This window comes from Populus trichocarpa, chromosome 5 (assembly GCF_000002775.5).
Source record: "Populus trichocarpa isolate Nisqually-1 chromosome 5, P.trichocarpa_v4.1, whole genome shotgun sequence".
In the NCBI taxonomy this organism is placed as follows: domain Eukaryota; kingdom Viridiplantae; phylum Streptophyta; class Magnoliopsida; order Malpighiales; family Salicaceae; genus Populus; species Populus trichocarpa.
Genome location: NC_037289.2, coordinates 24,023,959 through 24,037,127, shown reverse-complemented (window position 1 = coordinate 24,037,127; position 13,169 = coordinate 24,023,959). Strand labels below are relative to the sequence as shown.

The 13,169-nt window shown below is 37.2% G+C and overlaps 2 protein-coding genes and 1 long non-coding RNA gene across 5 annotated transcripts; 1 reads left to right on the top strand and 2 right to left on the bottom strand.

The window, feature by feature from the left end:
- The first annotated feature begins 853 nt into the window (after nt 1-853).
- LOC7485620 (probable prolyl 4-hydroxylase 3) lies at nt 854-4,543 on the top strand. Of its 2 annotated transcripts, none has more exons than XM_002307714.4 (8): nt 854-1,333; nt 1,422-1,509; nt 1,730-1,827; nt 1,956-2,053; nt 2,576-2,705; nt 2,806-2,993; nt 3,376-3,464; nt 4,116-4,543. In XM_002307714.4, the coding sequence occupies exons 1-7, from the start codon at nt 1,143-1,145 to the stop codon at nt 3,447-3,449; spliced, it is 867 nt and encodes a 288-aa protein (XP_002307750.4). In that variant the 5' UTR covers nt 854-1,142; the 3' UTR covers nt 3,450-3,464; nt 4,116-4,543. The 2 variants fall into 2 exon arrangements, with proteins under 2 accessions (XP_002307750.4, XP_024456298.2); XM_024600530.2 differs by having other exon boundaries at nt 4,113-4,543.
- A 508-nt stretch (nt 4,544-5,051) lies between these two features.
- On the bottom strand, nt 5,052-7,194 carry LOC112327624 (uncharacterized). 2 transcript variants are annotated; one of them, XR_008059325.1, is made up of 3 exons: nt 6,894-7,194; nt 6,451-6,665; nt 5,052-6,354 (listed from the first exon to the last, which is right to left on the bottom strand). It is a non-coding gene; the product is annotated as an uncharacterized LOC112327624 (long non-coding RNA). The 2 variants fall into 2 exon arrangements; XR_008059326.1 differs by having other exon boundaries at nt 5,052-6,349.
- Nucleotides 7,195-8,247: 1,053 nt separating this feature from the next.
- On the bottom strand, nt 8,248-12,791 carry LOC7485618 (eukaryotic translation initiation factor 3 subunit C). The gene is made up of 4 exons (XM_024601419.2): nt 12,624-12,791; nt 12,140-12,207; nt 10,271-12,043; nt 8,248-9,373 (listed from the first exon to the last, which is right to left on the bottom strand). The coding sequence occupies exons 2-4, from the start codon at nt 12,161-12,163 to the stop codon at nt 8,435-8,437; spliced, it is 2,736 nt and encodes a 911-aa protein (XP_024457187.2). The 5' UTR covers nt 12,164-12,207; nt 12,624-12,791; the 3' UTR covers nt 8,248-8,434.
- Nucleotides 12,792-13,169: the final 378 nt, after the last annotated feature.

The following is a 13,169-nucleotide window of genomic DNA, read 5'->3' as shown; positions in this document are numbered from 1 at the left end:
AAAATAAAAGGAAAACACTTTACTGGAAACCAAGCCAAATTTTTCTTTGACTGGAAAATGTTTTCCGTTGACCAACTTTTCTAATGACAAATAAACACATGAAAGTTTGGAAAGTGGTTTTCTAGAAACCACTTTCCAAGAAACAAACGCAGAATAAATAAATTCTCATATTCATTAAAAAAAAAAAACCAATAATCAAAAACCGATGGAATCCATTTTCAAGGGAAAAAGTGTAGGAAATTCTGAAAAGCATAATATATATAAAGTATTGCTATTCGTATGGAACTATCAAATCCCAAATTAACTTTCAACCAACATCAATCATAATGGTCGATTTTTTAAATGATCCTCCACTCGAATTGTTATCATTAAATAAATAATAATAACTTAAGATTAATATTTGAATGACAATACTTTATAAGAATTAAAATTACCATAATTACAAACAACAAAAGTTGGCATTACTGTGCATAGCTATTAGCCCACCTTCACCTGATGGATTAATTTAGGAAATCTCTTGGTTTCAAGTTCAAGTCCTGTGATTGCTCATATGATGCTGGAAGCTTACATGGTCGTTAACTTCAGGGCTCGTGAGATTAGTCGAGGTGCGCGCAAGCTGGCCCGGATACCCACGTTAAATTAAAAAAAAATAATAAAAAAAATTTAGGAAATCTAGAATTTAACCTGGTTTTTAGGGATTAGGTTTTTAAATAAAATAATTTAATTATAATAAATATAATTGACCCTGTAACTTATTAGTTATTACCATGTCATTTTTCGAGTTAATCGCACGATGCTTATGTGGGGTCACATCACCTATTCTTTTTTCCCTGGTCTTACAAATATGCAGGCGAAATTAAGACTACTCGCTGCCAAACCTGGAGCTGCCCACAGCAGCCGGAAAGCGGAAATATAAACCAGCAAACCGTACAAATCCCCAAAAACACCCTTGCTGCCTCCACCGACATATAAAGTCCCAGTGACTATCTCGCCAGCACAAGAAAAAATACCTGCCATCTTTTGAAAGTTCTCTATATAATATCAGACTCTCTTCCTCCACCAACAAGACACCTATACCCTTGATCCAAACATAAAAAATTCCCACAATTCATTCCAGAAACAGAGTTTAGGGCTTAAAGAAAATGGTGAAAGTGAGACATTCGAGGTTACATACGAAGAAATGGTCGACATTTACGTTGGTGTTGAGTATGTTGTTTATGCTAACAGTTGTTCTTTTTATCCTGTTGGGTCTTGGGGCTTTTTCTCTTCCAGTCAGCAGTGAAGATTCTTCTCCTAATGATCTCAATTCGTATAGGCGTATGTCTTCTGAAAGGTAATTTATTTCAAGAACTGGGCTGGTTTCCTTGTTGATTTAATTTATCATTTGATTGTTTTTTATTGGTGGGGTTTTGATGATGCAGTGATGGTGATGGGATGGGGAAGAGAGAAGAACAGTGGACTGAAATTCTTTCTTGGGAGCCTAGAGCTTTCCTTTATCACAATTTCTTGGTGGGTTTTATGCATTTCTTGAAATTGAATTTATGTAACAAAATTAGAGTTAGGTGATTTATTGATAATGGTCTTCTTTTAATGTCTTGTGGTTTGCCAGATTAGTAGCTAATAATTACTGCCTTGATCTGCCCTTGATTTATCCTTGCTTGTATTTAGATAATATATTGAAGTGGATGGAATGATAATTTGGGTGTACGTTCATCTTGATTTTGAACAGTCAAAAGAAGAATGTGAATATCTAATAAACCTTGCCAAACCTCATATGATGAAGTCTACTGTGGTTGATAGCAAGACGGGTCGGAGTAAAGATAGCAGGTATGAATTCCCAATGTTTTGGTTTCAACTTCTGTTTCAGATCAAGTGGATTATAGAAGATGAAGGGCTTGCATTGATTTGAATCAGTTTTAAATTTATTTGTTGATGCTTACATCTCTTCTTCACAGGGTGCGGACGAGCTCTGGAATGTTCTTGAGGCGAGGACTGGATCGAGTCATTAGAGAAATAGAAAAGAGGATAGCTGACTTCTCTTTCATTCCCGTAGGTATGGCATCCAAATGTAGTTGGATTTTTAAATTTATCTTGGAATATGCCTAGTCCAATAGTTTCTTGACCTGTAGAATTTTGAATTTTTTGTTACAAATAAGTCTTTTTTTACCTCTCCAATAAGTTCAGCCATTTTCAAACAAAAAGAGTTTCCTGAACGCAGTGAGCTGACCACCTTCTAAACAGCACACATTGAACCTTCTAAACAGCACACATTGATAACGTTTTGGGTTTGTAAGGCCTCAATGACATGACTATTTTAATCTATCAATAACATTTCATAAGAAAGGTTGTAAATGCTGAAAACATAGTTTATGTAAAGTTTCGGCATTTTGTGCTGAAGTCAAGTATTTGTACCATTTGCATGCTTAATTCCACTTAAAGTGTAGTGGGGGATTTTTACCATTATCGAGGAGGAAATAGGCGGTATGTTGTGTAGTTAAATCATATGTGATGAATTAGCCAGAGCATGAACTATATATTTAAAGATGCCTGTCTAGACTAACTTTACAACAACCAGAGCATGGAGAGGGACTTCAAGTTCTCCATTATGAGGTTGGGCAGAAGTACGAGGCTCACTTTGACTATTTCCTTGACGAGTTCAATACAAAGAATGGTGGCCAGCGGACAGCTACTCTTCTTATGTATCTGTAAGAGTCTCTTCTTTTGGATAGCATGTAACTGGATAAGCGGATATATACATCCTTTAAATCAACTTATGTCTTTCCTTTTCTTCTTTACTTTCTGCAGGTCAGATGTTGAAGAAGGGGGTGAGACTGTATTTCCTGCTGCCAACATGAACATAAGTGCTGTGCCATGGTGGAACGAGTTGTCCGAATGCGCCAAACAGGGTCTTTCCCTGAAACCAAAAATGGGCAATGCATTGCTTTTCTGGAGTACAAGACCTGATGCGACACTGGATCCTTCAAGTTTGCACGGTTAGTAATCATTCAGTTTACTACTGTTTTATAGCTTTAACCGAGGATCAATGATAATTCAGAAGTCTGTCCTATTTTTCGTTGGTCCTCGTTTCTGTTATTTATGACATAAAGGAAAAGGAAAAAGAAAAAAATCAGGATCGAAAGTTTCTTGGTTTAGGAGTGCCTATTTACACACAGGACATAGCTGCTTTCACACTGTGGACACAGTCCTTTCACTACCGAGAAAATTATTGGCCCCATGCAGGAGGGGTTACTTCTGTGTGGGGCTTATATCACATACACCTTTCCTGAATACTTTGGAGGGAAGCTATTTCCCTTTCCACTGTTAACATGTTATAATCATCCAGTTAACTCACATTCCTATCATGGCTCATGCCAGGTAGCTGCCCTGTGATTAGAGGAAACAAGTGGTCAGCTACAAAGTGGATGCATCTTGGGGAATACAAGATCTGAGCTGTTATTGTAAAGGTAATTCTCGACCGCTAAAGGAGTTATTAATGTTATGTGAAGTCATGGTTGTATGTTTCAGGAAATTGGTTTTATTGCAGTCATTTGGCATTATTTACCCTGATTATATTGTCATTTGTTAAATAAATGAATTACTTGTCTCATCCTGTGAAACACACACATTAAAGTTCTTGGTAGATGACATCAAATGATGTTCAATTGTTTCTCGTGATTAGTCAGACTTTTGGATTAGATGGAAGATGGTGACCAAGAAAGAGAATACATGCTAATTTAACTAGCTCTCAAGGGTATTATTTGTGCAAGTACTAAGTAAAGCATCTTCTTATTTAAGTTCCTTCCTAATGTTCTGCTTTGTTGTTTTATGTATCATCTATATGTTTTGGACATCCAGAAAGGCATTACATGCGCCTTTGGGTTCATTAAATTCCATAGGTGGTATAACTACTGAGATCTTTTTTGCTACTATACATGTCAGTATGGTGTGGTGGTAACAGAAAACCTGCCATAACTGAATATGGATCTTGATTTTTGTTACAAACATCATTTTGCAAGTATTATGACAAAAGCTGTTTAATAAATCAATTAAATCTACGACTTCTGGCAATATACTTAATTGACAGTACCTTTTCTTTTCTTTTCTACTGTCAGCAGGATAGGAAGACCTGTGCCATGTGGATCAATTGCTGTTCATGGTGAATGGTGTTAGACATATGGTGAATGGTGTTAGACACATGATGATGCGTCCTTCATTGTAATCAAGCACAGATGTTTTACAACCCAGGCATGGAGATTTTTCATTTGATAGACGTTTTTTACCCTTCTATCCAGCATTTAGGGTGGAAGTTGGTGGTCTTGATAGAATTCTTGTAGCAATAGACTCAAAGGGGATAGGAAAATTGGTTGCAGGTGATGCACCAACACCCTGCAGCCAACTGTAAAACTAACAGAATAAATCCGAAATATAAATTACTACCATTTGTTGGAAGCTGGTGCTTTTGAATTTGTATTTTCTTCCGAACTTTCAAGCGAACTGTATTGTTAGTTGCTAATCCAAAATCCAGGGACCTTCGCTCTGGCCATATGATGCTGCACCTGCAACCCTAGTGTTAACTTTGGCAATGTGAATGCTTTCACCTTGTTTCTTTATAAATTTTACTACTGATGTGGCTTGCTCCTCATGTCTTCCAGACTGAGCTGCGAAAATGACGTTTTGTTTTCTCTAAAGAGTAAAGATCAGTGTTTAATTATTATCTTGGAAACAGGATAGTTGGGATAAAGAGTAAATATTTTTGTATCTTTCTTGTTGGAAATCACTCCAAGACTATTCTCATTTTTTATGTTCTCCAACCAATCACGTCCCATGCATGGCATGGCACCATGATAGACTCTAATTTAGCATGGAGAACCCACCCAATACTCAGGAATCGGAGATGACCTGTTACCTTATCTGATTGCAGTTTAGATAACTTACACTGTAGAGCGCCTTATCGTTTACATTTGAATGCTGCTTTTCTTGCAGATCACAGAAATCCTCGGATCATTAGAAAAAGAATCTAAAAAATCCATGATAAGGTATTTCAGAATAGCTTATGCCAACTGAGGCTAACATACATTTATTTATTTATTTATTTACATAAATTAATCAACTAATTCGTCACCTCTAATATTCTCACAACAAAACATACAGGGGATTAAGCAAAAATTCTCCTAGCGATTTAATCTCTCTCTCATTCTCAACTGTTCGTGGATGGCGTTCCAAGTTACCATGGTCGTAGACTATTCTGAGAACTATCAACTGAACGAGGCAGTGCCATCTCTTGTGGTGAGGAACTACCTCAGAATCCTAAATGTACCGTGTAGAATCTTTTTGCCAGCACCTTCATTAACATGCCCGAATCTTGCCCTCACCATGAATTTGTCCATTTGGTGTTGCACCCTTCCGCATGTTTTGACACTGTCGTCTTTGCTCGCAGAACAATCTTTTCTTATTGCTGCTCGAGAAATTCTGTCATTCCTTAAATGAAGGTTGCTCATCAAACGGTTAAAAATCAGCAGACAAGTTCCTAAAATTATTTGCTCACACCATGAACAACATCAATCAGAAACTTCAGTCTTGTACAATAAAGCCACAGAAAATCTAGGTTATGATCAAATGATGGATCATTTTGTTCAAGTGACCCCTTCAGATTAAAGAAGCAAGATGAAAAGAATGTAAAACACCATTTTATACCACAATTTAACAGAATGACAAGACACGTGCCAGATTAAGCAAAATTCATGATGTGCCGGGACCGAGTGTTACTTGAGCAACCCTATGTTATGTTTTCTTTTGTTGATCATATAGCAGACAAGATTAGATGATCTTCCAAAAGTTTAGGTTTTACATTCAACTTGCAAACTTTCGAAGAAACACAAACAGTAATAAAGTGATGCCCCAAAACACAGAATTGCCCTTTAGAGAGAATACCTTCTCTGTTCCCATTTCACAAAGGTGGTTCAAGATATCTGTAAAATCTGGAGGAGGCGGGCATGAAAAATGTATTTCTTTCCCCGTGCACAGATGTGTGAATCTACAAAACAATGGAAAGAAGCAAACTTCCATATTATCCAGTTGTGTCAATGGAAAACAGTGAAGCAAATGGACAAAGCTTTATCTTCTAAATGCCCCACCCGAGAGCCAAACCATGGAGGAATGGCCTCTATAGTCCTGAAAGTGATAAAGAAAGTTGGATATGACAGCTAGGGTCGGTTCTGGATCGAAGCAGTGACAAGGCCATGTTTCAAGTCCCTCCATAAACCTCGTCACTTAATAGAGGACTTTCATTGTACTCTTGAATTGCTCAGATAAATGAGCATGCGAATGTTCATCCCACCATCAATATATACTGCACTAAAGAATTAGCGAAACTATTTCATAAATTTTGACAGCAAATTTAACATTAAAACCACTAAGGTTATTAAAAGGCGGGGGGGGGGGGGGAGTCACCTTAGCAACAACAAGCAATCCACTGGTGCCTTTATCCAACCAATGCACTATCCCTGGTCGAACAGATGCTACGTATGAGCCAGAACATAACCCTACACCATCACCGTCGTCAGAAATATCCTCTGCATCCGACAAAACTTCCTGGTTTGAAACTGTTGGTGTAGTATCCCATTCACCAGCGTGCCGGTAGCATTACCAGGCGCAGGATGAACAACCTAAATCACACAATCAAAAAGGAAAATTTCAGCATCACATTCCAATCCAAACACAACATTAGCTAATCAAAGTTTCAACACTCAAAGGTTTCCACTCTAAAATTATGCAATCCATCTCATCTCCAGTCTTTACATTATGCGAAAACTTAAACAGACATCAACATTAATATCTCAGAAAAACCAACCCCAGATGAGAACAAAATAACCGGGATGTGTTAAAATAACTACCTTATAGGTAATCTTTCCATTGACAGAGACAATTCCTGATTTAATAATAGACTGAACGCGAGCTCTACTGATGCCAGAAATGCGACAAGAAACAAGAATCAAGTCTTAACTTTCCTGACTTGGAATCTACTGTCTCCTCGAGCCTTACACAGAAGTCGTTGATTCTGGTTCGAACAAGAGTATCTTTTGGAACAAGGTTGAACAGTGAGGAATCTTAAAGCTCTTGGCTTTTGAGAGAGGAAGGAGGAGGGAGCTGAGCAACGGGACACGGAGGGAAGGGAGAGCATCCTCTCGAGTTTATAATTTTTTTTCTTCCTTTTTTTGCTGGTCGTCTATATTTTATAATTTTTAGACGTGAGCGGAAGAGATAGTGGGCCGGACTTGAGTTTTTATGTATGTTGGGCCAGAATGACTTAAGCATTTTCGATGAGTTTTGGGTTTAGGTTATTAGAGTTTTGGCTTTTTTTTTATCAGGTTGCTACTGATAATTATAATATAGCTTGTGATGCCATTTCTGCTAAAAATTTATTGGGTAAATATAAAAAAGTAAAATATTATTTAATTAGAGGGATAGAGATAAGTAAAAAATAAATATATATTTTTAATAACTTTTGATAGATTTTATATACTTTCAAAACATAAATTATAAAGAAACATGAATGTTTCAGAATAAAAAATACATATACAAAAATAATAAAAAGGTGTTTGATTTGAAAAATATTGATATAAAAATAAATTTGTTTCTATAATAATTTTTAAAATAAATTTGTATCGTTTTAAAATATAAATAACAGGAGAACATATCCTTCCTAGCTTAATCATCCCTGCCTTTTCTATCCCGAGAAAACAATCAAACACTATCTAATAAATTTAGTTTTGTTTCATAAATAACATTAAGTTCAAATCTCTTTGCCGGAAGCGGAAAAAACTCAGACACCGACGAAAAATTTTCCCCTAGAAAGCTATCATAGATGTTTTGTAAGACCAAGCAATTGGAGGATGATGCTGGACATCCGACTCGGTAAAAGGATGCCTTATAATAAGTTTTCCGATTCAAGCTTTCATGGATAATTAAAAGTAACCACCAATTGATTGGCCAGCAGTGACTCAGCTGAAGATTAATAATCCATTTAGCTTTTAACTTTAAGTTATAATTTTTACTTTTTTTAACTTTAAGTTGATAGGGTATTTAATAAAAATAATTTAAAATAATTTTTTGAGAAAAAAATATAATATAAATTATAATCGATAAATTAAGTTAAAAACTTCAACTTTTGATTAAATCAAAAACAATTTCTATGAAAGCTTTTTAGTCAAAAGTAAATTATCAACTTAAATTAATTTACAAAAGTCATACCAAACATGAACCAAATAAATCAAAATTAATTAAAAGATACATGTACTTTCAAAATTCGTAAAGGGACCTCTTGGATGCTAGATATTGGAAATTCTACAAGCTTGAGGTTAATCAAAATAGAAAAAAAAATCTGAAATGCAGAAAATTGGTCTAAAGTGTTTTAAAAAAAAACTAACAAAACTTCTCAAGCACGAGCTCCCTTATTAAGAGTAACCATGCGAGTTGGAGCATCTTGATATCGAGAGCCTCCAGAATATCCACCTCCAGCTCGCAAATTGCTTGCCCCCTTCGAATAGCTAGTCCCGAAAGCCTGGCCTAAAACCTGTGGCCTCCCACCACCACCACCACCACCATATCCAGAACGTCCAGAACCTTGCCTTCCATGAGTGAAAGATGAGTTTTCATGCCACTTAACACCTGAAGCAGCCAGGTTAGCAAAATCCTGGCCATCCCTCCGTCTCTGAGGCAGATCCAAACCGCCACCGCCAATTTTTGCTTCTATTGCCCTTTCATTACTTTCAGCAAGGATTGAAAGCTTCTCTGTCAACTGGAACGCCAAAGCCTGCAACCTTGTTTGCTCAAGATCATGGAATACAATACATTGTGTTGGCTGGTCCCAGCTTGCTTGGAGCTCGTCATTGATCATCATTTTACTGACAATGACTTTAGTCTCAGCTGCTGAAAGGTCAAACATTTTGGTCAACTGGTCCAAGCCAAGCGAATCATAGGAGGAGGTGTACGAAAACAGGTAGGTCCTCAGAGCTTCTTCCTTAATCTTGGCTTTAAGCATCCCAAGAACACCATCTCTATTTCTGAGGAGCTTCCAGACATCAAGAGACTCGATAACATCAAATGCCTTCTGGAAATCTCCTTTCCTAAGTGCCCGTGTAGCAGCCATTACATGGTCCCTTACATTTTCAGGAGGACCAGTGAAAGTTTGCCTCTCACTTACATCAAGCAGCCGCCTAAATGTCTTGCTAATGACCTTGCGCTTATCATCAAGAACATTGGCTGCCATGCTGGGGACCTCCAGCAGCATTGCACAACTGAGATGGACAGACTCCAGAAGTTCAAGATTTATGTGCATATGATATGGCATCTGGCGTCTCCTTTCCAGTCTTTCCTGTTGAAATTAATTAAATACACCAGTGAGTGGGACCTGTCCTTGGACAAAGTGCTAACTCTGATGAGTATGAATCTAAAAGCAACATTTACCCAAGAAAAAGGATACAACCAAGAATCGATTCACTCATGTCAGCTAGTATAAACATAAATCTGCAAAACATACAATTTAACTCAAGATGAAATGCAAAAGATAGAATGTTTGCTGAATTGCAATAAATGATCATATGCGTGCTCTAGTTACATAAACTAATAAGTGCATCGAACACAAGCTCACATGCCTGAAATCAACTGCACCTGAATATATAGACCAAGCCCTCACAAGCAATGAAGTTATAGAAGTTTATTTTTCTTCTCTAATAAGTACATGCACAATAACATAAAATTACCACCTCTACTTCCTAAGAAATTGATCAATGATAAACCAAATCATAACACACACCCTTATTTAACTAGGTTACAAAAAGAGTTCAAAGAAAATGAAAAAAAATACAACTATAACATTTTGAATGATAAAAATCAAGACTTAGCCTAAACTGTTAAAATATCCTTTAGAAAGCAATTCAAGACAATTAGCCTCCATCAGCTAATTCGACTTTTCTATCCAAAAGCAGAATTATCAACTTCTTAATACAAGCTTAGAGTTCTTCACTCAGCTTGAAATCTGAAATGAAAACTATAAGTTAGCTTTAAGGCCCTGAAGACAACACTAAACAAATCCAATGTTAGCTTGATACACCACACCCCCCCCCCCCCCCAAGAGACTAAATAAAACGAACCATGTTTCTGTAAAAAATAAGTAAACAACTTGGGAACTTGAAACAACTAAGATAACTCCTTGCAGATGCAAGCATCGCAAGTATGACATCTTATATATATATATATATGAGAACAGCACCTGTTCCGGAGTTTTTTCATAATATCGGCTTTGTGAAAAACCTTGTGCAAGCAACTCCTTCACCCTTCCACCAGAATATAATTCAGAAAGACATCCATGTGCTTCAGTGATTAGACCAACACGGAATGCACATAAACCAAGTTGTGCCATAGCCCTGTTGAAAAGTATCTGGCTTGAAATGTCCATGTGCTGAATATTATCTTGCAGGTGACTCATCAATAGCAGGTCACGGGAGGTTGCGAACTCATCCAGGAGAGCATGGTGGTAGATATCACAGAGCATTGCACGAGCTTTGGTCCGCTCATCTCCAGACTTGTAAATGAGGGAGACTAAAGCATCCATCATTGTCCTGCTATTCTCAGGAAAGGTAGGCTTTCGAGGCACAAGCTCCGGAGTATTAACAAATGCAGAGGAACCCCTACTTTCCTCAACCTTAGGCTCCTCACCATTGCCTCCATCTTCTGTCTGTTCAGCCAACTTTCTCATAGCATCATAAACCTCTTGTGGTTTGTAATAGATCAGCTCAACACGTCTTAAGGCAACCTTTGCTGCAGCTTTAAGATCTCCAACACGCTCTAGATATTCTTGGACATTCTGAGCAAGAACTAAAAACATAGGTTCATCCTGCAGTCTCTCAATGTACTCACGTGCATGCGGATCAATGCACTGCAAACTCTTAAAGAACTCAATATCCATTCTCTCAAGAAATGCCACTAAGTTTCCCCAAATCTGAATCGGCCCATTATGGTCTGCTCCTTTCTGGGTTTCATTCTCATCAGGTTCAACTGTGTCGTCCACTACAATATTAGGATACTGTACCAGAATGTCAAGAATAACCAGCATGTTCTGCACACAATTTTTCCAGACATGTATAGGCATGTGCCCACTGAGACCAGGATTCACATCAAACTGTGCAGAGACCACACTAAAAAGAATTTCCAACTTCTGTGCAGGGGTCTTAGCAACTTTCGTCAGGAAAGTTAGCTGTTCAACCTGCTCAAACCTTCCAGTTCCCCTCCTACCCCGGGCAGCAACAATTTCTTTAAATTTCTTGTTTACAATATCCCAGGTGATTTCACTAGGATCTTTTGCAAACTGCTTATCCATGAGCTTATCTTTCTTACTCATCATCTTCTCCCAGCCCCCATCCTTTTCAGATTGGTCATTGACACCCTCCTCCTCATCGGATATTACAATCTTTGAAGGGTCCTCCTCGAACTCCAAATCAGACTCTTCCTCCTCTTCTGACTCCTCATCAGCCTCTGGTTCTTCCTCACTTTCAGGATGTTCCCTATATATATTAATCTGATCTTCATATTGTTTATTGTTTTTCTTCAATTTCTGCTTCATTGCATTCAAGGCCTTGGCATTACTGCTGCTCATTTTCTTTTTAGCTTCCTTATTCGCCAAAGCCTGATTCAAGAAATCTTCCAGCATTACCAGAGCTTTAATGTAAAGCGTGGGAACCTTCTCTGATTCCATCACTCTCATGACTTTCTCAAGTTGCTTATTCATCTTATCAAAGCTCTCCTGCAAGCTGACCCAATCATTAATCTTGATTGCATTCTTCATTTGATCAACAGTGGCTGACATCTCCTCAAAACGCTTGTCTTTGGCTGACCTTACCACACGCTTTTGATCATCAGACTCATCGCTATCGCTAGCAGTTCCTCTAAGATATTTGTTCTCAGCAGTTTGGGCAGTAGGCTCGTCAGCTTCTCCATCCTCAATCTCATCTCCATAATCACTCTCCTCATCAGATTCGCTATCACCCTATAACCAAATCGAAAAATAAACAAAAACAACCAACACAACAAAGCCAAATGGAACATTCCTTCCCCTAGAATATGAAATAACAAAATCACAAACCTGTCCCCAGAAACGCGAAGCCATCTTCTCCTTCAAGCTAATGCAACAAGTCAAAAAACCTCAAGATCCTACATTAACACACACAATTACATATAACAAATATACACCCCGGCAACGAACAGATCCATCAAAAAATCACAACTAGAGTAACACAGACAATCAAGAACCTAAGAAGATAAAATAACAAAATCCTCCTAATATAAAAACTTGGATTTCATGGAATTTAATTATTAAAAAAAAACATATAGAAAAACGAATTTATGATCTTTTTGAATGAAAACAAAAAAAAAATCAAACTTTCCATCCTTCAAAAGAACTAAACCCTAATATTGATCTGGATTGGTGTAAAATCCAGATTAAAAACGGATTAATTGTCCAGTTTAATAATAAATTGCGGGCTACCTTCTTCGATTGAGTTGTTCAAGAACTGAAACTATTTAGTTTTGAGACGACAGATACAAAAGGTGAAAGAGAGAGGGAGTACCTGAGCCAAGATAAGATGCTTGATTTGCGAATGGAAGGAAAGCGAAGAGGAGAGTTAGGGTTTTTGCTTCTTTGCTTTTAGCGGAGGGGAGTCGGGGACTTTCTTCGGGTTTCAGTCTGTGGCGGTTTCTCACAGTTCGCTTTCCGAGGCAATAGCATTCGCTGTGTTCAGGATTAAAATTTAAGCCCAAGTTCATAAGCCCAATAAGAGCCCACCAAAATCATAAGCCCACACAAACTGTGTGAGAGGGTAGCTTCCACTTTTTAATTTTTTTTTTTTAATATAAGCTCGACTAATTCCTTTTTTCAGTCGAAATTTGAGCAAACTAATTACAATATCATTTATTAATTCTCAAAAAATTAATTTCTCATTATTTCACTTAAAACACTGAGTTTTTTTATTGTATTAATATAACATTTTGTTAAAAAAAACAAAGATAATGGAGATAAAGAGAACATGCCTCCCTTTACTATTTTTAAAATACAAAAATTCACTCTATAATTATATTAGGGACGGATTTATTTTTTTTATTCTTTTATTTTTTGT

Coding starts and splice junctions, on each gene's coding strand:
- LOC7485620 (XM_002307714.4), top strand. CDS start 1,143: ATGGTGAAAGTGAGACATTCGAGGTTACATACGAAGAAATGGTCGACA. Junction 1,334..1,421: donor AGGCGTATGTCTTCTGAAAG/GTAATTTATTTC, acceptor TTGATGATGCAG/TGATGGTGATGGGATGGGGA. Junction 2,054..2,575: donor CTTCTCTTTCATTCCCGTAG/GTATGGCATCCA, acceptor TACAACAACCAG/AGCATGGAGAGGGACTTCAA.
- LOC7485618 (XM_024601419.2), bottom strand. CDS start 12,163: ATGGCTTCGCGTTTCTGGGGACAG. Junction 12,044..12,139: donor CTTCGCGTTTCTGGGGACAG/GTTTGTGATTTT, acceptor ATTTGGTTATAG/GGTGATAGCGAATCTGATGA. Junction 9,374..10,270: donor ATGAAAAAACTCCGGAACAG/GTGCTGTTCTCA, acceptor TAATTTCAACAG/GAAAGACTGGAAAGGAGACG.